Here is a 23,026-nt window from a genome sequence, read left to right on the forward strand (position 1 = left end):
TGGTCCGTGGCTGGGCCCACTGGGCAGACCCGGGGCCCACAGCTCGAGAGGCCCAGCTGGAGTCACAGTCCCTGCTTCTGTGCTAGGACTATGAGAGCAAGCTGGAGGCCCTGCAGAAGCAGATGGAGTCCAGATACTTCCCGGAGGTGAACGAGGAGGAGGAAGAGCCAGAGGACGAAGGTGAGGGCTCCCCGACCTGGTGGTGGGTCAGGCTAGGGAGGGGTCTCCAAGAGCATGCAGCCCCCAGGGCACTTCCTGGGATCAGTTAGTCTGCATCTTTGCCCTGCGGTCCTGCCTATTCCTTGGGAAGAGGCCTTGTCCCTGGGAGGCAGGATTCAGGGAGATTGTTGCTGCAGGAAAGCACCCCACAAGCTGCACACACATGTGCAAACAGATGGGGTTCTGGGGGCAGCAGCCTGGACCATGGGGAGGATGTGTCCACTCATCCCTGTGCTACCACCCAGAGGCTGGTGCTCCCTTCGGACGAGGTCACTGCCCCTCACCTTGGGACTCCCTTTCTGGTCTTTGCTTAGGTGGCCTATCGGCTGCCCTCATGCTATTGCGGGGCCTAAGGGAGGCCATGGAGTTCACATCCTGCTTGGCCTCGGGTCTGTGGGTTAGCACCTTTGTGCGGATGTGATCTTGGTTTCTCCTTGTCTGGGCTCATCTACCCAATGAGGGTCCTTTGAGCTCCGAAAGGCAGGGCTCTAGGTGGGAGGAGCTGCTGGGAGGAAAGGTTGAGCCTGGGAGCATGGACTCGTCCTTCCTGGGCCTTCTTGGTGGAAAGAGTGTGTGAGCTGTGAGAGGGTGTGCAAGGCAGTCCCCGTCCCCACTGCTCCCCCATGTGGCGGTGTGCCTGTCCTTTCCTGCTGGCCCCTCAGTCCTCACCCAGCTTCAGTTGGACTCAGGACTCAGGATGGTGCTCATGCATTGCCCTCCTTGGGGCCCGAAAAGCCTTTCCTATTACATGGCTCACATAACCTCTTCCTGCCAGTTTCCTTCTTTCCGAGCACCCAGAGCAGTTAGGCTGAGATTGGGGGCCCAGGCACAGAGCCCCTGGCCCCGACCCAGACCAGGATGTTGTGGCATGGCCTCGGTGACCGTGCGGCCCCTCCCCACAGTCCCGTGGACCGAGAGGGAGTGTGAGCTGGCGCTGTGGGCCTTCCGGAAGTGGAGGTGGTACCAGTTCACGTCGCTGCGGGACCAGCTCTGGGGCAACGCTATCTTCCTCAAGGAGGCCAACGCCATCAGCGTGGAGCTCAAGAAGAAGGTGGGCCCCCAGCGGTGATGGAGGGAGGGCGTCACCCCTCCTGCTTACAATTGGACTGGACACCGGGCTCCTCTGCTCCGGGCACGGTGGAGTGGTCCTGCCCGGCCTGGGGGGCGGGGGTGGAAGGGAGGCGGGGAACTGACCGAGGTGATGTGGCTCCCGGCTCAGTAGGCAGGCAGGTGAGCGGGTGCAGCCCTCTCCGGTGGTGGGGGGGGAGATTCCCACGTGCGGTGTGATTATGGGAGATGGGAAGGAAGCCCTTCCGGGCCCCTGGCTCCCGCCCACCAGGGGGCTGACTGACGGGTGGTCATCTTGTGCCTGCCACAGGTCCAGTTCCAGTTTGTCCTCCTCACGGACACACTCTACTCCCCACTGCCACCCGACCTGCTGCCCCCAGAGGCTGCCAAAGACCGAGAGACGCGCCCCTTCCCCCGCACCATCGTGGCTGTGGAGGTGCAGGACCAGAAGAACGGGGCCACCCACTACTGGACGCTGGAGAAGCTCAGGTGTGGCCGGTGGCGGCGGAAGTGGGCGTTGGGGAAGGGGAACCACCGAAAGGGAGGCGGCACTGGTTGTGTGGTAGACGCCGGTCAGTGCAGCCTTGTCTCCTGTCTTAATCTCTTTGAAAATCAGAGGCAAACAGTGACTGAGACCCAGCCTCACCAGGGCTCGGGTATCCCTTCACCAATGCAGTGGAACGTGTGGTGTGTGTTTGTGGAGGAGGCTGATGGGAGCTGCAGGGAGGTGGCACAGGATGGGCACACGGGGCCTGAGAGACTGGAGGGGCCTGCTGGGGCTGCTACAGGTCCACCTCCTTGGTCCCCGCAGGCTCACTGTGACATGTGCCCTGCCCTTAGTTTGTAAAGGTGGCGCAGACACGACGGGGCAGTGCCACTGAAGAAAAGTTTAATGTCACTCAGTCCCTAGAAGTGAGAGGGATGCCAGAGGGGAGCACAAGACGGCAGAAGGAAGACAGGATCGAGGGAGAGGCCTTGGCCACGGCCCTACTAGGTTTTCAAGGCAAAGCAGGGCGGGGTGGACAACGAGGACAGGGCTGCCCCTAGGTGCCTGGTGCCTGGCCTTGGGCTGATGGAGCACAGGGGCACTGGCTGGGTGTATGTCCGCTAAGGGGGTGGCTGTGTGTGTGTGGAACTCACCCCCAAAGTGTTTGCTGTCTGAGAATTAGCTGGCTATGGGAGGGGTATCCTCCCCAGCCAGCAAGGCCCCAAAGATCATAAAGAAAATCATACAATAGAATCAATACAGCACACACTGCACACTCACAGACTCTCACTCACCTTTCTTGTATGGCTCATTCACACACACATACACATACATACAGACAGTGATCCCTGCCCCCGCCCAGGCACACACACTCAACTCAGCCTCCTCCCCTCCCGGCTGCAGGTTGATGTTTGGATGAATGTCCACCCTTCATTCATTCATGTTACAGCTGAGTCCTGGAGGGAAATGGTGGCATTTTCTTTCTTCCTCACCTTGTGGGTTTCCTGGGGTAGTAATTTTTAAAATATCATTTTCTATATCCTATCACCAATTTGCCCTTCATTCCTGGAGCATCCTGAGGTCCCCATGCCAGCTCCCTTTGGGGTTCTCTCCCCACTTTTCTGCCCCTGCTAAGGGTTATCTTCCTGTCGCTGGTTTCCAGGTATCCTGCCTGCTTGCCCCACCTTGCTGTTACCTGGCCAGAGTTGGGAGGAGTTAGTGGTGACCTCGTCTGTTTACCTGGAAGTCCTTTGCTCAGTGACCGATTGTGAGGACCTCAGAGGTCTGTCAGGAAAGCAGCTGGAGCCTCAGAAAACCCTGAGCGGGACGCTGTGGCCAGAGCTGAGTCCCAGAGAAGGCGAGCGTGCGGCCACTGCAGAGCCCACACTGACCTCTGCTCCCCTACAGGCAGCGCCTGGACCTGATGCGGGAGATGTATGACCGGGCAGCCGAGGTGCCCTCCAGCGTCATCGAGGACTGTGACAATGTGGTGACTGGTGGAGACCCCTTCTACGACCGGTTCCCCTGGTTCCGGCTGGTGGGCAGGTGGGCACCTCCCTCCCTCCCTCCCTGGGCTGAGTCAGAGCGAGAGAGCATGAGAGGAAGAGAAAGAGGAGTGAGAGAGATTGAGATAGAGAGTGAAAGAAAGGAAGCAAGGAAGAAAGAAAGATTGAGGTTGAGAGAAAGAGAGATTGAGGTTGAGAGAGAAGAGAGGGCAGTGGGGGCGGGAGCATCCCAAGGCAGGACCCCGACTGGCCCTGTTCCCATCCTGACTTCCCCGCCCTGGTCCTTCCTGGTCTGACCCCTGTTACTTAGGAGACCATGGAGGGCTCCCAGCATTGTCCCCACACCCACCGTGGGGCGTGGCCACCAAGTCCCTGGGGTCCACGTGTGTGAATGTGTGAGGCTTAGTCTGACTTTCCGGGCCACCTGGTGGCTGGGGCGGGAGTGGGGGCACAGGGCCGTGCCACCCAGAGCCTCAGTCCCAGGCCTCCTGTCCCTGGTCTCCTGGCCTGGGTCTGCGCCCAGCCCCTCGCCCTGCAGGATGGACCTGGTGTTCAGAGGCCTGCAGGTGGCCAAGTATTTCAGGTCTTCGCATGACCTCAGCCACACCAGGGCAGGATCACTCCGCCGGCGCTTCCAGGACCTTCCGGAACCTTCCACTGACCAACCACACATGCAGTTTCCTTCTGAGCCTGGGACGGGGTGCCCTTTCGGTTCTCGTCTTTGAAGGCCGTTCTTGGTGGTCTGTGTGTTTGGTTTGGGTGTATCTGGAAGCCCCTGCCCCCATGTGCCCTGTGCGAGGCTGGTGTTAACTTCTCTCTGTCTTGTCCTACTAACCTCAGTTCAGTCATCTCTGGCTGCAGCAGCTACCCTCTTCTCAACACGTGCATGAGCGCGCGCATGGCTGCTCTCACCCCCTCCCCCACCTCCTCGAGCCCCAACTCCGAAGCCACCGAGCCTGCGGAGGAGCAGAGCCTGGGGGAGGAGGAGGAGGAGGAGGAGGAGTTGGAGGAGGAGGAGGAGGAGGACCTGGAGGACGACGTCTTTCTGGAGCACGCGCTGTGCCACGGCCGGGACCCGTTTTACGACCGGCCCCCCCTGTTCAGTTTAGTAGGAAGGTTGGTGAGGTCGAGGACAGCATGCTGGGAAGGAACCAGCTCTTTTGCACAGGAGCACTGCTGTGGGCATAATTGGATCGCCCTCAGGGCGTGACCATGGGCCAAGGGGCTGGCCTTGCAGGAGGGCGGCTGCATTCCTGAAGCATGGCCGCCAGCTCCGTGCAGGCGGGAACACACTCAGAGAGGGCCTAGAACCCGGGAGGTGGCTGCTGGACCCTGGAAAAAAATCCTTGAGCAGGACCCCACAGGGCACATTTGGAAAGCAGGGGGCAGGCCACCCTCAAAGGCCCCGTGGTCCTGGGGAACAGACCCGCCCCCAGTTCAGGCAGCTTCCCCACCTCCACTGTGGTCCTAGCAGAGCACGGAGGAGCTGTCCCAGGCAGGGAGGAAGGGCTGCGCTCGGGCAGTGGAAACCTCCCTCAGAAGTGGGGGCCCTGCAGACCCTGCCTCTCTCTGAGCCTGTCTCCGTCTAAAGGGGAGGACTGTTTGTCCTCTGACCTCCCAGGCCTTCATGGCCAGAGACACATGGCCCTGCACCCTCACAGGAAGTGCCCTTTGCAGAGAGGAGCCCAATGCTGTGGCCTGGGATAAGAGAGGCCGAGGTCAGGCAGATACAGCTGCCAGTCACGTTTGTTTATCTTTGTGAAATGGAAGTCTGACTGGTGAAAGAAAGACCTAGAAACCTCCTGTGGGAGAAGGAAATGCAGCTCATGAAGCAGCTGAATTTACATGTTTATAGAATGAAAAGGTGTGGGACGGTTTTAGCAGCAGCCATTTGGAGAGTGCTTCCTTGAGCCAGTCCAATGCAGGTTTTGGAAGCCTTGGCCTTGAGCGCCTGTGCTGACAGCTGTGGGCTGCAGGGCCTCAGAGAGTGGGGTTCACACTGATCCTCTTGGAACGAAGCAGGTTGCCATGGGCACACATCCTGGATTTATTCTAATTAGGGTCCCTTGAGGGACATGCTGGCCTATTGGATAAAAGCATGTAGTCCCTTGCTGGCCTACTGAATAAAAGTAAGTGGCTCTCCCTCTGAGACGCCTGGGCTTTGGTCTGCAGAGCCCGAGAGACAGCGGAGCCTCAGAAAGCCCAGCCACTAGGGCCAGGCCCTTTGGCCTGCTGGGCCCAGGAGGCACTCAGGTGACAGGTAGGCATGGGACAGGGCACAGGGGAGCGAGGACTCGGGGAGAAACGGGGTGTGGGTTCTTGCAGTCTCAGCCAGAAAGAGCTGGGTCCTTCCGGCACTTCCCCGTGTGGACCTGAGATGCCAGAAAACAACCAAACCAAAGCAAAGCCGCCCCTGAGAGGCCGGCCCTGCCTGTGGGCGGTCTGTGGAGGGCTTCTTTCAGAACCATCCTGATCTTTTTGTTTGGCAAGAATTGGCTTTTCCCTGCTCAGCAGCTATGTGGGCCGGGCCTCGGAAAGGACCCGGCTGTGTTTTCCTCTGATCCTCTGGTAGCTGCCGGCTCTCTCTCCAAAGCTTAAGCAGAATTGGGGCACTCACTCTCATCTCTCTTCAGAAAGGCTTTCTTGGCCCAGCATGCATCTTTGCACCTCACCAATCTCGTGGTCAGCGCTGCCTCCTCCCTCCCGCCTCACAGCTCTGGCTCTGTGTCTCTGCCACCTCCTCTCTCTGGGCGGGTTTCAGCCTGCTTCAAGGTGTGCTCACCTCCGTGGACAAGGCTCCCAGCCTGGGCATTGCTTGTCCTGACCCAGGCCCCCTACCCAGGCCCAGGGTCCCCCCTGCTCCCCCAGGCGGCCACTCCCATTGGCAGTCTGGGGTGCTGGGTGAATTGGGGGATGGCTGACCAAGCAGAGGAGGAATTTGGGAGCAGGGGGTGGGGGTGGGGAAGGGAGGTAGGGAAACTGTACAGGTGCACAGGGGAGGGTAAGGGAGGGAGGGTCCCAGGAAAGGAGGGATTGGGTGAAGGAACAGAGGTGACTGCTCAAGGGAAGTGTCCCGTGCTCTGGGTGGGGAAACGCTGAGCTGCTCCATGCACTCTGCCACCTGGGCTGGCAAGGCCAAACCATCAGCCAGGTGTCCTCTGCATCCCGGGCTGCTCAGCCCAGATCTTTGCCAGCAAGACCGAGAACCACTCCGTGTGTGTGGGCAGGGCATCTCCACGGTGGCCCATGCTAATGCCAGGTTGTCTCTACCCCATGGCCCCACCCCCTCATGTCTAGTGCTGTTATAGGTGGCTCTGTATGGGGTGTGGGGTCTTGGAGCCCTAGCTTGCAGTCCTTTGAGGCTGGTACAGTGGCTCCTGGGCCCCAGAGGTTCCTTCTGGCTGAATGTGTCCATCCCCACGGCCAGGTGGACTGGGGTTGGGAGGAAGGAGCCAGAGAGGCTTCCTTCTCCTTCTCTGAATCTGGAACCAGAGCAGCAGCCAGATCTGTGGATCCCAGCCGTATTCTGTGCATCCCTAAGAAAGAAAGATGAGGCCAGCTGCTGAGGCCTGCCACTGCTCAGTCCAGCCCCAGTTTCAGTGCTGAAGTGTGAACAGTGGCATCTGAGAACCCAGGAGGTGCTGGAGCACCTACCACCCAGGAAGAGCAGATGTCCCAGTGCCGGCCCTGCTGAGCTCAGGCTCCCACGGGGCTGATCGGGGTTGGGGACACCAGGGCCCGCTGGACCTGGGCCAGCGGGGGGCTTTGAGGTGGCCCTTATCCCGGCTCTCCCTGCTGGCTGGGAGGCCTTGGGCAGCCCTTGACCTCTTTTTCCTGGAGATTGTACTAATTAAGGACCCCCGTGCCCTTACTTAGCCTACACAAGGAGATACCCCCTCCTCAGGTACCCCCGATTTCAAGCAAAGGCCCTTGGCCAGCCAGGTGCCGGGACAGGAAGGCCACCACTGACCCCACTCCGAGGCAGCTGCTGGGAGCAGCCCACCAGCCTGCCCCATTCTGTCCCTGCCTGCTAGGTGCCCTCTGTGACTATGGCAAGGGGCTGCCAGTATTTGGGCCTCAGTTTCATCTCGTAACCAGGGCCAGGGATGGACTTATGGCCCCTGAGGCTGGAGTAGGGGCTGGGCAGCAGGGCTACAGGTGAAGCGAAGAGACTGTATGCCATCGAGATGGGGTCTAATTTGCATCCCAAGACTCCTTGGATGCTGTGGAGGCCATGGGGGAAGCAGGTGGGTGGCCGGTGGTAAGGGACCCGCCAAAGGACATCAGAGACTTCTGAGGTAGAACTGATAGGTTTGAAAGATAGGTAAGATGGTATTCAGGCATTTGACCTGCTTGGGGAGGACCAGCAAGAGCATGGAGGTCGAGATTAGGAGCCCCAACTCAGGACCTGGAGGCAGAGTTACCAGGTGTGGCCTGTTCTGTGCTGCAGTCACAGCAGGTCCAGAGACGAGTGTCCTGGACCTCAGAGTGTGGGGCAAGGCCAGGGGCTCAGTGTGGTTGGTGTCTGACCTCCAAGCAAGCCGAGTGAGATGCAGGGTGATGGTGACACCCTGCTTCTCCCCACGCTGCCCTGTACTGCTCTTGGCCATGCACCTGGGTGCCAGCGCCCACTAGCAGACCCTGGCCTTCCCTTCACCCATCTCCTCCCACCTCCACCCCCTGCTGCTGCTCTAGCCTTTGTCTGTCCACCTTCCCCGCTGGGACCCTGGGCCTCCCTCCCTCCACCTTGTGCACCTCCTCCCCAACACCTCCCTCCTTCCTATGTTCAAGTCCTGCCCCTCCCCCAGGACCTCCACCCCAGCCCCCAGGAGCTCAGGGTTATGATGTTTGCATCTCAGCTGGAGCAGGAGCTACCTGGAGGGGAGGGGAGGTGGAGGCAGGTCCTGCTGGAGTGTGCAGAGGGTGGCTGTCCCCAGGGGCTCATGTGGGTCGGTGCCCCTGAACAGTGGGGGAGATTTGTTCCACATCAGCCTGCCCAGCCCCCAGGGTCCTGTCTATCTTCCTGGCTGCCCTTGTAGCCCTTGCCCTGGCAAGGTGACAGACTCGGGGACTTTGCACATTGACAAACTCTGGTAGCTGGTAGCTGGGGTGATGCAAACTCGGGGACTCTGATAGCTGCTGGGTGATGCACCCTCTGCCTGGTCTGTCCTGGCACCAGCTGGGCACTGCCAGGGCAAGGGAGAGCTCTGGGTGCTCTGGGTAGCTGGCAGGGCCATGGCATGCAGCTCTGTGGGGTCTGCAGGTGTCTGTTCAGCCACCCCTCTCTGAGCTGGGGCTGGTGCCCTCTCTGGACTGACATCACGGTGTTTCTAGGAGCTCAGAGGAATTGTGGGCCCTATTCTGGCACCGGGACCCACAAATGTTGGGTCCCTGGGAAGCGGGTGGGTGTTGGGACTGTCAGGGCACCAGTGCCAGCGTCGTAGCTGTGTGGCCAGGTCCCAGGTCCTCCTCCTTGAAGCAGGCTGAACCCCTCCTCAGCTGCTTTCTCGTCAGTTAGCAGGTGTGGCCCGAGCCCACTGGCCTCTGCCTCTGCCCCAGCGCACGACCTCCACCTCCTCCTGTGTCCTCTGAGCGCCTCAGCCTCTGTCTGTCCCCCCGCCCGCCCGCCGCCTGCTGCCCGGCCTCCCCGCGCTCCGCTCGCTTTGCAGTGTCGTGTCGTGAGCTTGGCCGCACTGTCGCCACCGCCGCTCGCAGCGCACATCAGGCTGGCCCTGACCGGAGCCTCTTCCCCCAGGGCCTTCGTGTACCTGAGCAACCTGCTGTACCCCGTGCCCCTGGTGCACCGAGTGGCCATCGTCAGCGAGAAGGGCGAGGTGAAGGGCTTTCTCCGTGTGGCCGTGCAGGCCATCTCAGGTGTGTGAGGACCGCGGGCCTGGCTCTCCGTCACAGGCAGAGGCCCAGGCGGGGAGGCCTCTGTGGGTATCTCAGAGGTTGGTGTGCAGCCAGCCTCACCAGGCCCCCCGCCTGTACTGTTTCTACCCCCTACCCCACAGCTGGCCGCTAGCTGCTGGTCTCCAAGTGGGACCTCAGGAGAAGCCCCCATGCTCAGTTCTGGCTCCGGCCTCCCAGACTCTCCCAGAGTGACCGGCGCCCTTTGGGGCTGTGCAGGCTGAGCCCAGGGCTGTCTGAGCTCCCTCTGGCTCAGCGGACCTCCCTCCCACCAGGCAGCCCCAGGTGGACACAGAAACTCTCCTAGCTCACCACTTACTGTCTCTAAGCCCCAGGACGGACTGCCCAGACCTCGCCCACAGTGGCCCTCAGAGCCTCCCTTGGTCCAGTGCACCCCTCTTCGGACCCCACAGCCCCTCCCAGCCGTGTCTCTGTGGTGTGAGCCCCCGGGGACCCTGCCAAGAAGGAAGCCTGGGTGGGAGCGAGGGCGGCACTGGAGGGGGACAGAGGACAGGGATGCTGGGAGCAGTTGGTAGCTCTTACTTCCTGACCAGCTCTGTCCCAGTTCGGTGGGTCCCCCTGAGCAGGTTGCTTTATAGGGTGACACTGCCTCTATGTGGACCACACCTGACATTCTCTGTCTAGTGGATATGGTGGGGGAAAAGGAACTTAAAAACACACACCAAAAAGCCAGCCTCCTGGTCACAGAAGTCACTTCTGCCCCATCCCCTTATGGCTGAGCTCAGCTCCCTGATCTCTCGCACCAAGCCCTGAGCCTGCTGTGCACAGCCTGGGCTGGCCCCTGGCGATGGTGGGGCCGGACTGTAGGACAGCCGGGCTGGAGAGCTCAGGGTGTTAGCACCCTCGCAGGCCCCTGAACAGGCACCTGAACACCCCCCAGTTGGCAAGGCCTCTAACCAGAATGACTGCAACTGGGGCTCAGGGGCCTTTAGGCAACAGGAAAAGGGTTTGGATTTTGTCCCAAGCACAGGGGAGACCACTGGCTACTCTGAAGGAAGGGATGTGGGGCGCTGAGTGCCCAGGCGGGTGATTGTGGTGCTTTGTAAGGGTGTGGCAGAGGGACAAGTGGGGTTCTACCGTGAAACCAGGCGACCTGGTGGGGGGAGGGAGGGGCTAGGAGGACCCTGGTTCTGCTCTAGCCTCTGAGTCTGGGGGAGGCTGGCGGGAGATCAGGACTCAGGGAGAGGGCGGGTCATAAGCTTGGCTTTTACAATGTGGTGTTGTGGCCCCTATCAAAGCAGGCTGTGTTGAGGCTGTAGCCACTTCTGGGCCCCAGGGCAGCACAGGCTGGTGGTCAGCGTGCCCAGGGTGGTGCCTTGGGCGTCCTGCAGTCACGGTCGGCAATGTTGGGGATGGGGTGGGTCAGAGCACGGCCTGGTTTCCGTGCCCTCCCCCTACCTGACCGCTCAGCCTGGCTCTGCCACACCACCTGGGGACGAGCAGGGCCCTGACCATATGCTTGGCTCCTGTTCTAGCCGATGAAGAGGCCCCTGATTATGGCTCGGGTGTCCGCCAGTCAGGAACAGCCAAAATCTCCTTTGATGACCAGCATTTCGAAAAGGTACCGGGCAAGCAGCTTCTCTCCCTGAGACTCCTCTCCCACCCACAACGGCCGCCTGCCACCCTGTCCTGAACCTCAGTGCCACCCTGTCCACCACCTCGAGCTCAGGGCAGTGTGCCTGCCCCTCCCCCAGTTCCTCTCTGAGGGGCTCACCAATGTTGGGGATGCACAGGAGGGTCAAAGGGCAAACAAAGATGGAGAGCACAGGGCAGAGGAGGCTGTGTGGGCACCTGGCCCAGGGAACCCGGCCGGGACCCTGAGAGCCAAGCAGAAAGGTTACCTGCATCCTGCCCACGGGGGAGGGGCTGAGGGAGAGTCCTGGATGGGGCTGAACTGAGGACCTTTCCCATTCATGGAATCCGCATAGGCCCTGACAGCCTGGGAAACTGGGGCCTAGGGAGATGGGTACCCACCCACCCTGGGGCAGGTCTGGAACCGAGAGCCATGAAGTTCTCACCTGACTCTGGATAGCACAGGCCCCCTCCCCTGGCCTCTTGACTGGCTGTGGGGACCCCACCCAGCCCCCTCTCTCTGACTCTGGTTTGCCTCCCCCCATAGTTCCAGTCCGAGTCCTGCCCTGTGGTGGGGATGTCTCGTTCCGGGACCTCCCAGGAAGAGCTGCGCATTGTGGAAGGCCAGGGCCAGGGCGCCGACGCGGGGCCCTCCGCCGACGAGGTCAACAACAACACCTGCTCCGGTAGGTCCCTGTGGCTGCCCAGGGCGTGGGGCTCTTGGACGTGGCCCTAGCCCCACTGTAGTCTGGCGGTCCCTTCACTTCCAGCCCGGCCTAGGGTGCTGAGGACCAGGCCTCCTCTCCCCCCCACCACCATGCCCTGTCCCTGAGGGAGGCTGTGCAGCCCCAAGCCTGACCTCAGCTCCAGCGCCCGCGGGTCCTGTAACATGGCTATGCCCTTGGCTCCCAGCAGCCCTGCCTCCGGAAGGCCTCCTCCTCGACAGCCCTGAGAAGGCCACCCTGGACGGGCCCCTGGATGCCGCCCTGGACCACCTGCGCCTGGGCAGCACCTTCACCTTCCGTGTGACCGTCCTGCAGGCGTCCAGCATCTCGGCGGAGTACGCCGACATCTTCTGCCAGTTCAAGTGAGCTCAGCCCAGCTGGGCCGGCCAGCGGGTAGGCGGGCAGGCTCTAAGCAATGCATGGGTGGTGTCCCAGTGGCCCCAGCCAAGTGTCTCCTCCCGCTTTGCAGCTTCATCCATCGCCATGATGAGGCCTTCTCCACGGAGCCCCTGAAGAACACTGGGAGGGGCCCCCCACTTGGCTTCTACCACGTCCAGAATGTAGGTCCCCAGAGCCCTGCTCCCTCCCACTGGGTGGCCCTCCCAGGGTCTGGCTCTGGGTGGCCTCCCTGAGGCCTCATAGAGTCTTCCCTCTGTACCTGTCTCTGTTCTGATTTCCCCCTTCGTAAGCACATGGTCATGTTGGGTTAGGGCCATACTAACGTCCTCATCTAACTCGCTGATCTCAATAAAGACCCTGCCTCTAAATACAGGTGCTGGGGGTTAGGGCTGCAACTTATGAACTGGGGTGGGATTCTGGGGAGACACAGTTCAACCCATAACTCTTGGTGAGTGGGCTAGGGCCCCAGAAGGTCAGACCAGACCCAGAGGCACCCTGGCCTTGGTCATTATGTCGAGCGCTGTGGTCTGAAAGGGCAGCCGAGCCCTCTGGCCCAGCCCATCTGTACTGGGAAGAGAGGCCAAAGCCACCCATCTGGTGACCTGTCCGTTGGGTGGTGACGGAGGAGAGGCAGAGCTGGAAGGACCTCGGCTAGGAGCGTTGTTCCTGTCATGAGTGGAACTCAGGCCCATGAGGCCTTCCATCTGGGCCCGGAGTGCTCGGTCCTCCATGGAGGCCCCGTGTTCTCCTCTGATCGCCTGCCCACCTTGCCACCAGATTGCCGTGGAGGTGACCAAGTCCTTCATCGAATACATCAAGAGCCAGCCCATCGTGTTCGAGGTCTTCGGCCACTACCAGCAGCACCCATTCCCGCCCCTCTGCAAGGACGTGCTCAGGTCCTGGCCCAGTTCTCATGGTCCCGTGGGGTGTCCGGCGGGTCTGGGGGCCTGTGGGAGGGAGGAAGGCAGGCGGGGCTCCCTGCTCCAGCTCAGACCCCTGCAGATGCCAGCCCGCTGGGTTGCCTCACGTAGGTGCTTCTTTCTCCACAGCCCCCTGAGACCCTCACGCCGCCATTTCCCACGGGTCATGCCACTGTCCAAGCCAGGTAGGCCGAGCTGATGGGAGTCTGCTCTGAGGGTGCCAGTGTGGTTGGGACCTTGCAGCTGAGACAGTCCTCATGCCGGTCATCACTCCCAGCCTTGGGGCCCCCGGGAACCTACTAGGCCTCATGGGGTGACGGCAGAGAAAAACACCTCAGGTGTCTTGCCCCTCATCAGGCACAGAGCAGCTGGGTGGTGGTCAGGTGGTGCCTGCCCTGAGCCTCAGAGGTTCCTGGAGTAGACGACAGCAGAGTGGGTGCCCAGGGAGGAAGGCATTGAGGGGCTGGGGACCCTCTGAGCCTGTTTGTCAGGAATTGGCCACGAGAGGGCCAGTGGGACCTGAGGGGCAGGACTTGTCTGTGCTGGGTAGAGTTGCTTGGACAGGTGCCTCAGGCTGTGGCCAAAGTGTGGTCTAGCAGGGATCCTAGGCAGGTTGTGGGCCTCTGAGCAAGTGTGGCTCCTGCTGTCTGCTGGTTCTGTGGCATCTCAAGCCACCACCCCCTCTTCAAGGGCTGGGGTGTGTAGCCATGTGCTCCGCCCCTGGGCATGGAGAAGCACATGGTCACATCTGATCTTGAGCTAGTAAGTGGCTGCTAGTATGTGGCTGCTGAGGCCTGAGTGGGCACCTCCTGGGACATGGGGTGGGGAGCCGCTGGTGGTTTCTCTTGGAGTGAGATGAGCTCGCTGCCTTGACCTGTCCTCCACCTCGGCACCCTCCTTGAGAGAGCCCTCAGTGCATGGTGGGTCCGGTCTCTCGTCAGTGTGTGCTTCTCTCCCCTAGTGCCCGCCACCAAGCTCAGCACGCTGACACGGTCCTGCCCTGGGCCACGCCACTGCAAATACGACCTGCTGGTCCACTTTGAAATCTGTGAGCTGGAGGCCGATGGCGAGTGCGTCCCCACGCTCAGGGTGCCCGTGCTGGGGGGCTGGGGTTCCCGGGGGCCATGGTGGGGGAGGAGGCGGCACATGATGGGTTCCTTGCCCCGCTGACTCTGGTCAACATGGACAGCCCCCCATCTCACCAGCAGAAGTGGGTGACTTTCCTGTTCCCCTCCTTCCACTCCTGGGGCCCGTGACTGTCCCTGGGCCTGTGGGGAGGGCAGACGCCAGCCTCACACATCTTTCTCTCTCCAGTTACATCCCTGCAGTGGTGGACCACCGTGGCGGCATGCCGTGCATGGGGACCTTCCTGCTCCACCAGGTGCCAGGCCCTCCCTGCCCCAGCCCACGCATGCCCCCTCCCCTGCCCCACATGGCCCCCAGGCTCCCTGACCCGTGTCCTCTCCCCTGGTGCCTGACAGGGCATCCAGAGACGGATAACCGTGACGCTGCTGCACGAGACGGGCAGCCATATCCGCTGGAAGGAAGTGCGAGAGCTAGTCGTGGGTAAGTGAGGCGGGTGGAGTCTGCCTTGGGGGCTGGGGCTGGGGCTGGGTTGGTGGTAAGGCAATGGACCTGCCCACCCAGCTGCCTGAATTCTAACCACGGCTCTGCCCCTGTTGCTGTGTGACAGTGGCTAAGTCACTTAACCTCTCTGTGCCTCGGTCCCTCGCCTGAAAAGGAGAGACTAGACCATGGTGATGATTCCAAATATCTATTTAATCACCGTGTTAGCTTGCACCACACACCGGGTAGCTTAAAACAACAGAAATTTCTCCTCTTACAGTTCTGGAAGCATAAATCCTAGGCAGAGGGGTTGGCGGGTGGCCATACTCCCTCCCCTCCTGGCCTCTTGTAGGATCTGTAGACGCCTCGTTCCAATCCTTTGTCTTCACGTGGACTCCTCTTACAGCGACACGGTCAGGTTGCATTGGGGCCCAGTGTTACCATATCTCAACTAATGGCAGCTGCCAAACAGGGTCTTCTCCTTCCAGGAAGGTCACGTTCTGCAGTGCCAGGGGCTAGGACTGCGGCATATATGCTGGGGGACACGATTCCATTCATCCAGGGTCTTAGCTGGGTTCCTGCTGTGTCATGCTGTGAACTCAGTCTACCGATGATGTTTCCTCTGCCAACCTGTAAAGAGTGTGTCTTCCCAGTTTTCATTCGAGGACACAAACTGTCCATTCCCACGTGTCAACGTGAGGCCCCAGCCCTCGCCTGCCCAGGAGCTGGTGGCTCCTCTCAAAGTCCCGCCCTAGGCATGTCCGTGGCTGTGTCCCTGGGGCTCGTAGAGGGCTCTGAGGGCAAGGCAGCTGGGATGTGTCCATCCTCCAAGAAGCGGAGGGGTCAATTTCACCATCACTGCCGGAGCAAGAAGTGAGGAATGAGGCCCTCAGGCAGGATTCCGGACTCCGGCTCTGGAAGCCTCCTCAGACACTGCCGCCCCTCGAGTGTGTGCAGGCGGCAGCTTGGGGGGCTCTGTGGGAAAAGCCCCTTGCAGGAGCATTTGATGGCACGGGTTGTGTTTCTTCCCTCTCTCTCCTTTTTAAGTATAATGAGAAGAGGGAACATTTTGTCTTCATCTTGCTAAGATTTCCTTTCCAACAGATAGGAAGCCTGAGCATTTTGGGCTGAGCGATTGGAATCTGTTAGGAGAGAGGAGAGGGAGGGAGAAGCTCAGAACTTAGACTGCAGGAGGGAAGATGGTAGAACCGTGCACTGACCCATGGCAGCGGGCCGGCTGCAGACCCTGCATGGGTTTCCCTGTCCTCCATGGGATTACCCTTCAACAGATGCCCTGGTGGCCACACCGGGAGCTGGTTCCCTGCAGGCCTCAGTTCAGAAGCTCCGGCCCAGGCAGAGGTGTGAGTAGTTACCTCGTGCCCCCACCTGCCCACCTGGAAGTGACACGGACCTGTCACCTTTTCCGTAGGTCGCATCCGAAACACCCCAGAGACAGACGAGTCCCTGATTGACCCCAACATCTTATCTCTCAACATTCTCTCGTCTGGGTACATCCACCCGGCCCAGGAAGACCGGTGAGTCCCCTTGGGCGGCAGGCTCTGGTCCTGAGTCCCTGGAGATTAGTCTGTCCTGCTTGGGCCCCAGGGGTTGGGATGTCAGCCTATGGCATACTTGGCTGGCCTGGACATGTTGGGTCCAGCCACATGGCCTGGGCTGACTGGCCCCGAAACTTCTAGGCCTCCTGCCTGAGGGAAGGGGAGCAGGGAGGGAGGCTTGTGGCCTCCCAGTTCCGTGGTGCATGTGTGAGCATCTTTGTTCATTTGATCGCCTGGCAGGGACTGTGGGGCAGTTGTAGGAATGAGCTGGTCCTGTCTGGGAGTTTAGTAGGTGGGTGGGTGGGTACCATGGGCGGTGGGTGGACAAGCATCCCACATTTCCCGACCTTGCTGCTGAGGGCATTTGTGTGACCTCTGGCAGGGGAACACCGACCAAGGGTCCTGGAGGCGGTTCAGGGGCGCGCTGGGTTGGCAGCCCAGCATCCTGGGTGAAAGTGTGCCCACCGGTCACTCCTTGTCACTGGGCCATTCCTGTCAAGGCTCCCAGGTGATGGTCAAGATCTCCCAGCTTATGCTGTCCCGGCACTTGGCACAGTAGACTGGGGGTGGGACACCTTGGGGACAAACCAGCCAGGGTGGGAGGGATGTGACTGGGAAATGCTGGAGCCAACTGGGGCTGGGGGTTCACGACTGACATTGCGGAGAGCAGCCTGAAATCCCTGGAGGCATAGCTGTGTCTGAGGGGCTGCTGTCCAGGGCTGTGGGGAGGTGAGCAGGGTGCTTCAGTCCCACACCAGCTGCTCCCAAGCCCTCCTCCTGCCTGACTCTATGAGCTCAACCTGAGGGTGTCTCCATGGGCCCTTGAGGCTGTGAAGGCTGCATGTGCTTGCAGAGGGAGGTGGCGCCCACGTTGTAGAAGTGCCCACGTCTATACGGACAGAGGGTCCTGGGGAGTTGCCTCCCGTTCTGACTCTCGGGTTCAGACACCCTGAGAGGAGGCTGTAAGGGACCATCCCTCAGATGAGCAACTTGGGGATTGGAAAACAGGGACCCAACGGGGCAGATGAGGCTCTGGTTCCAGCCCTGCCCTGGGACCTTTTAGGAGGAACCCACCTTGTACTCATATCCAGAGGAGGGAGGGATTGGGGGAGAGCGTTGGGGGGTGTTCTCATGTGGAGGTGACCCCATGACAAGCAGGCTGGGGCTGCACCTGTGAAGGTGAGGCAGACAGGAGGTGGGCCTGTCACTGTGCGAATGCATCCCGGGACCTGGCGGTGAAGGCGTGGCACTCACCCACACGGGGGCTGCCTGCACGGATGTGGGATGCTGTGTCTGGGCCATGGGAGTCAGGACCCCTACGGGAGGGCATGTGCCCCTATGTGTCTTGCTGAGTGATGCCTTGGACCTCAGCCTTCCCCTGACCTGTGGCAATTCCTAGATTCTTGGGGCAGGAAGGGAGTGGGGAGGCAAAGGAAAGGGGTGGAGGGGGTGCCTCCCAGGCCTTCCACCCAGTTTATGGGTCTTCTTGCTGCTGAGGACACCGTGGGGAGCATCAGCCCTGGGCTAAGTCCCAAGGTAGCCTAGGAGGCTGCTGGACCTCAAGCCAGCAGGGCTTTGTCTAAAAGGTCCTTCCTGTCCCCGGAGGCTCCATACCCATTGCTGACGGGCTTTGGTCCTGCACCTGGGGGCTGTGGGAGTGAAGCAGCTTCAGGGCAGCTTTGGGGTCCGTCAGCCCTTGAGGTCAGGGCCCTGGACCCAGGACAGGAAGGCGGTGTAGACCACCGCTGCTCTGGCCCCTATGCTTGGCTTTGGCCTGCCTGGCCCCACCTCCCGCACTGCCCCGGAGGAGCCTTGGGCAGGCACCGTGCTAAGGCTTGGCCGGCCAGGCCAGCAGGCCCCTCCCTAGGGCTTTCTTCTTCCGGGACCCTGGCTGACATTCTCGGAGCCCCGTGGTGGATCCGGCTGTTCCTCAGATGAACAGGGCCCCTTCCCCACCTCAGATGCTGAGGCTCAGCCACCCCAGCCTAGCTCAGGCTTCGGGTCTCGGGCTGCCCACGAGCTTTGCCACAGCCCCGGCCTCCCTGCTTGAGGCCCCATGCTTTGCAGCCTCCCTGGCTCAGAGTGGGCCTGCCAGCTTGGTGGCTTCTCTCTGTGCAGCTCCCCCTCCCTGCCGCTGCCCGCTGTCCCTGCCCGCTGCCCCACCCCCACTGCCCCGAAGCCTCACTAACCTGTGACTGTTTGTGTTTTGCAGGCAGTTTCTTGATTCGGACATGCCTAGGTATCATTTGTGCCCTCGGTTTTCTTTCAGCATCTCCCTGCCCCCTCCTCCCAGCCCTGAGTTTTAATTTCCACTTTCTGGATTCCTTCTACACTGCTCATCTCTCCTTCCTGTTTCTTCATCTTTTATTTCCTTAGAATACCTTTTTGCTTTTTGAAATTGCTTCTTCACACTCCCCCCCACCCCCCCACCCCGGCTGAGTCCCTTCTGCCCCTCTCTTGGTTTTGGCTGCTTTGGTAGTTTGCTGCCCTCCTGTAGGCACTGGCTGGCTCCCGCTCCTCCCACCCCAAACCTTACCCACCCCGTGCCCACCCAACCTCACCCTACTGGAGGGCAGTGGGCGCTTTGCATGCAGATTGGCTGGCCAGGCTCCCCAAAAGATGACAGAGAAAAGAGGGAGGGAGTGAAGCCACTCTGCCAGATCTCCACCTCTGCCCCTTCCACCCCTGGGTGTGAGCCCCTCACCTGGCTGTGGCCACCACTCACCCTGTAGGAAGTAAGTGGACAGTAAAGCTGTGAGGGGCCCAGTAAGTCTCTGGACTCGCTTGGGTGGTCTCAGGTCAAACCACTGGAGGCACAGGTTCCTGGGCTGGGGACCTCCCATTCCTGCCGAACCAAGTCGAAGCCCCTGAGGCTGGCCAGCCTCAGTGCCTAATCCAGACTGTGTCTATGAGACTGGAGTCTACAAGGCTGTCACGTACTGAATCCCGGTGGATTTGGCCAGAGTTCCATGTGGTGGTCCTGGGGGTTCCCTGTGGGAAGACTAAAAGCTTCCAGCTTGAATGTTTGGGTCTTGGGTCTGTAAGCTACACAGGGGTTGGTGGGACGCACGGCCAGACCACCTGAGGCTGTGTCCCTGTCGGGTCCTGGCTGTGATGGTCTGGACAGCTGGGCACTGTGAGTGTGCCTGGGGGGGTGTCCCTGAGGGCGTGCACACATACCTGCTCAATGACAGAGGCTGCGACAGGCCCTTCCCTGGGAACACCAGCGGGTGAGGCAGCGACCTGCAGTGGTGGTAGCCACACAGGAGGGGCACAGGCCTTCAGGGCCTGGAGCAGGGACCTGCCTGTCCCAGGCCGCTGGGAGGGTTTGCTGGAGGAGGCAGCCTGCTAGCTGGTCCTGGAGGTGGGCCAGGCCGGCCAAGGCCACTGCACCCTGTCTTCAGAAGGTGCTGGTGGGAGCCCATCAGCCCTGGCTCATCCCTGGAAGGGACCCAGCGTAGGGGCTGGTTTCTGGATGAGTGGAAGCTTCCTGCCCATCAGTATGATTGCAGGAGGGTGTGGGTATTTTGTTTGAGTTTGCATTTCAGCAACCAGCTCAGTGCTCAGGCTGGTCCTAGACACCACCTCCCTCAAACATGGTGCCTCCAGGAGGGTGCTAGGTCAAGCATGTCAAACTCAAAGGCTAACAAAGGCCAAATAAACAAGGTTTAAGTTTGCTTGGGCCACAAAAAAACACACAAAAGTTTCAGTTTTCATAGAAATGTAGGTTTATTTCGACAGAGACATCCTGAATACAAAGGGCTAAAATAAACAAGTAATCATTAACATAAAATAATATTAACTGGATAACTGCAGAAATTAATAAGTGTAATGCTAATAAACTTATTTTTCTCGTTCTCCGAAAGCGAAGTATTTCCTGTTGTGCACACCAAACAAGTCAGTACAAGACTAATGACGTGGCAATCAGCTGCTACAATATTCCCTGCTACTATTAGTGGAGAGAAATAGTGCACCTGCGCATAAGGGAAATGAATGCAACACGATTATAGTAATCAGTCACTAGCAAACATTGTAGTTTGTTATTAATAACTAGAGGCCCAGTGCACAAATTTGTGCATGGGTTGGGGTCCCTCAGCCTGGCCTGCAATCTGGCCGATTGGGGCCATCTCACCCAATCCTGATCGGGACTGATTGGGGCTGGCCAACAGTTGGGAGGGACCTAGGGAGGTTGGCTGTGGGAGTGCACTGACCACAGGAGGCAGCTCCTACGTTGAGCATCTGCCCCTTGCTGGTCAGTGTGTGTCATAGTTACCTTTCAGTCATCCGGTTGCTTAAGGCTTATATATTTATATATATATATATATATATATATATATATATATATATATATATATATATATAATGTACATGTAACAGGATATTGTAAAATTTGAGTGACAAAATTTTTATTAAGACATTTCCTGCATATTGGCTGGGCTGCAAAAATATTCATTGTGGGCCACATTGGCCATGGGCCACGAGTTTGACATGCTTGCTCTAAGCATGTACTGTAGAGTGCAAACAGTATCCTTGGCCTGAAGGAGACATGGCATCTGGGAAGGAGAGGGAGGTGGCTTTTCTTGTCAGTAGGGCCTCCTTTAGTCCCCCGACTTCATGAGCCTCAGCCCTGCACCAAGAAGGAGCCCATTCTGAATTCCAGGGCCTGCAAGAGGAGGCTCAGGGCACTGAGGGGGGAGGGGAGCCCCCAAGTTCGGGCTTGAGCCTCCCTCACAGGCGGGAGTCACTGTGCTGGGTGGTGCAGGGACTCGCAGGTGGTGGGAATGGTGGAGGGAGGGTCTCGTCCCGGACATCTAGAGTGTGGACCAAGGCTGTGGCTGCCCAGCTGTGCTTTGGCTGGCTGTGTGAGTGTGGACAAGTGGCGGAACCTTCTGGAACCTTATTTTCCTCCCCCCTCAGGATGGGGTTAATATGAGCCCCTGCCTGGATTAAATGACTTGATACATGAAAAGCCCTCAGCACTAGGACTTGTATACTAAGCCCTGTAATTCTCAGTAACTGTACCAGTTCGCATTTAATTAAAACTCCTCCTAAATTTAAAATGGATAGCCTCTGAGCAAAACGCATGTTTTCTGTACAAACTGCTCCACGTTGCCCGAGGGGCTGCACTGAGATGTCAGGTGTCTCTCACACGGGGCACAGGGCAGAGCCACCCAGGAAGAGCCGAGGAGGAGGGTTTTGTGACACTTGGTCAAGGCCCTCCCCCCTTGTTCCTTCCTCTTACCCAGGGCCCACGCTCCCGCCCCAAGCAGAAGCGTCCACGGGGCCCTTAAAGTGCTGGGGTGTGGAGGAAGAGCCCAGTGGCCCACAGTGACCCCACCCCATCCCACCAGGTACAGGCAGTCCAGTCTGGTGCCCCAAAGGCTGGCCAGCCTCCCCGGGAAGGGCCCAGGTGTGAATCTTGTTGAGACCCCGTGCCTCCACCCCGTGCCTCATGAGAGGGTCCTCATGGGTCTGAGATGGGGCCTGGGAGTCTGCATCTCTAACATGTCCTCACAGCGTGCTGATGCCACAGGCCCGGGACCCCACGTCTGGGCCACACGTTTCTCCTGACAGCAATATCTGGGGGATTAGCTGAATGTATCGTGAGGCAGAGTGAGGGGTGCTATGTGGAATGGGGCTCCCTCCTGGGTGACCTGGTGTCCAGAGAGCTCCTGAGGAGGACCCTGTGCTGCTCATGAGTGAGGGTCCTGGCAGGGCCTCCTCAGCCCCCAGCTGCGGCCTCTTGGCCTCTCTGGGTCCATGTTCCTGCCATGTGGCTGAAGGGCAACTGTCCTTGGTTCCCACACTGTGCCCTGCATCCTGGGGCACCCCTTGTGGCTGTCACTCTGCCACCTACCCCACCCTGCACACACCTGCCACCGTTGCTGACTCTCACTAGGGGTCTGGGTGAGACCCTCACTGCAGAGGCCTCAGGAACTGGGGCTCCAGGATCTGGTACCCATGGTACATGCAGACACCAATGAGGGTTCTGCAGGAGGTGGCATAGGGCTGGGGTAGCATCATGATTGTGCCAAATTGGACCCTGGTCCGGTTGGCCTTCTTGGCATTTGGGTGATGGGCAACTGGGCTTCTCCCACCACCCACCCTACCTGTGAGATCCACCAGTCAGGTTTTGGAGACCTTCTAGGTCACCAGTGTCCGATCAGGACAAAGCCATGATCTAGCCTGACTAAGGACCTCTCACCAGGAGCATCTCCGAGGGGCCTCATGTCCAGTGGGCTTGCTTCCCACAGCCCCAGGCCCGGCTCCTGGGCAGAGGGGGAAGAGACACTAGTAATCTCAGTGATGTGAACGTGCGCCCCCAGCCCCAGGCATTGTGCTCAAGTAACAGCTCCTGTAACCACCAGGCATCTCTGAGGCAGGGAGACGGGTCTGCCGACAGGCTGAGGCCAGGTGGCTATGCCATGGCATTTGGAGCTGGGCAGTCTGGGGACTGCAGGCCTGGGCTTACAGAGCCTGGGTGTTTGCGGGCCTCCGGAATGGACAGCGTCCCTCTAGGTCTTAGTTGCAGCTCCAGGGATGCCCACTGGTCCTGCAGGGGACAGACCCAGGCTCTCCCTGCAGACACTGTGGGTGGTGCTTGGAGTGGTGTGTGGCCTGTGTCCGTTAGCTTGTGCCAAGCGGGTGACAGTGCTTGTTCTGACATATGAATCTCTTCTGTGTGTGTACGTGTGTCCTGCCTGCCTCGCCTTTAGCGTTTCCTCCGGAAATGATACTAGGTACAATCACTCTCTCTTCCGCACTCGCTTGGTCCTTCCTCTTCTGCGTTTCAATTTCCTTTCTCCTCTGATGTCTCCCCACGCTCTCTGCCCCTCTGTCGCCCGCTGCCCTTACCTCCCCTCCCCTGGATCTTTGTCCTCAGTGACCTATGTCCCACACGGCCCAGTCCCCTCCCACCGCTTAGTCCCGCGCCCCTGGGCCGTGCCACAGAGAGAAGGGCAGCCAAGGTGCTGCCCATGCCCCTCGAGGCCTGGCTCCCCAGGCACCCTCCGCACTCCTGGGCCTGTGCCACCGCCCGGCTTTGTGTTGGCGTGTTTCTCAGCTCTGTCTCTGTGAA

At 59.9% G+C, this 23,026-nt stretch overlaps 1 protein-coding gene across 29 annotated transcripts in view; it reads left to right on the top strand.

Moving 5' to 3' along the window:
• The window catches only part of KIF1A (kinesin family member 1A), a 72,983-nt gene that overhangs the window by 38,826 nt on the left and 11,131 nt on the right, over positions 1-23,026 (top strand). For 4 of the 29 annotated variants that reach the window (XM_084892043.1, XM_084892065.1, XM_084892068.1 and 1 more), the window contains exons 22-40: positions 87-180; positions 1,122-1,270; positions 1,598-1,776; positions 3,182-3,319; positions 4,120-4,395; positions 9,035-9,153; positions 10,686-10,771; positions 11,330-11,468; positions 11,695-11,869; positions 11,977-12,067; positions 12,684-12,802; positions 12,956-13,011; positions 13,788-13,896; positions 14,141-14,207; positions 14,308-14,392; positions 15,822-15,927; positions 16,331-16,456; positions 18,161-18,187; positions 22,665-22,688. In XM_084892043.1, the coding sequence (XP_084748169.1) occupies positions 87-180; positions 1,122-1,270; positions 1,598-1,776; positions 3,182-3,319; positions 4,120-4,395; positions 9,035-9,153; positions 10,686-10,771; positions 11,330-11,468; positions 11,695-11,869; positions 11,977-12,067; positions 12,684-12,802; positions 12,956-13,011; positions 13,788-13,896; positions 14,141-14,207; positions 14,308-14,392; positions 15,822-15,927; positions 16,331-16,456; positions 18,161-18,187; positions 22,665-22,688 (2,165 nt within the window). The remainder of the gene's footprint in view (positions 1-86; positions 181-1,121; positions 1,271-1,597; positions 1,777-3,181; positions 3,320-4,119; positions 4,396-9,034; positions 9,154-10,685; positions 10,772-11,329; positions 11,469-11,694; positions 11,870-11,976; positions 12,068-12,683; positions 12,803-12,955; positions 13,012-13,787; positions 13,897-14,140; positions 14,208-14,307; positions 14,393-15,821; positions 15,928-16,330; positions 16,457-18,160; positions 18,188-22,664; positions 22,689-23,026) is intronic. The other 25 variants (XM_084892060.1, XM_084892063.1, XM_084892064.1 and 22 more) reach the window with 15 other exon arrangements.

The sequence above is a fragment of the Pipistrellus hanaki genome (genome assembly GCF_964339955.1).
Source record: "Pipistrellus hanaki genome assembly, chromosome: 8".
In the NCBI taxonomy this organism is placed as follows: Eukaryota; Metazoa; Chordata; class Mammalia; order Chiroptera; family Vespertilionidae; genus Pipistrellus; species Pipistrellus hanaki.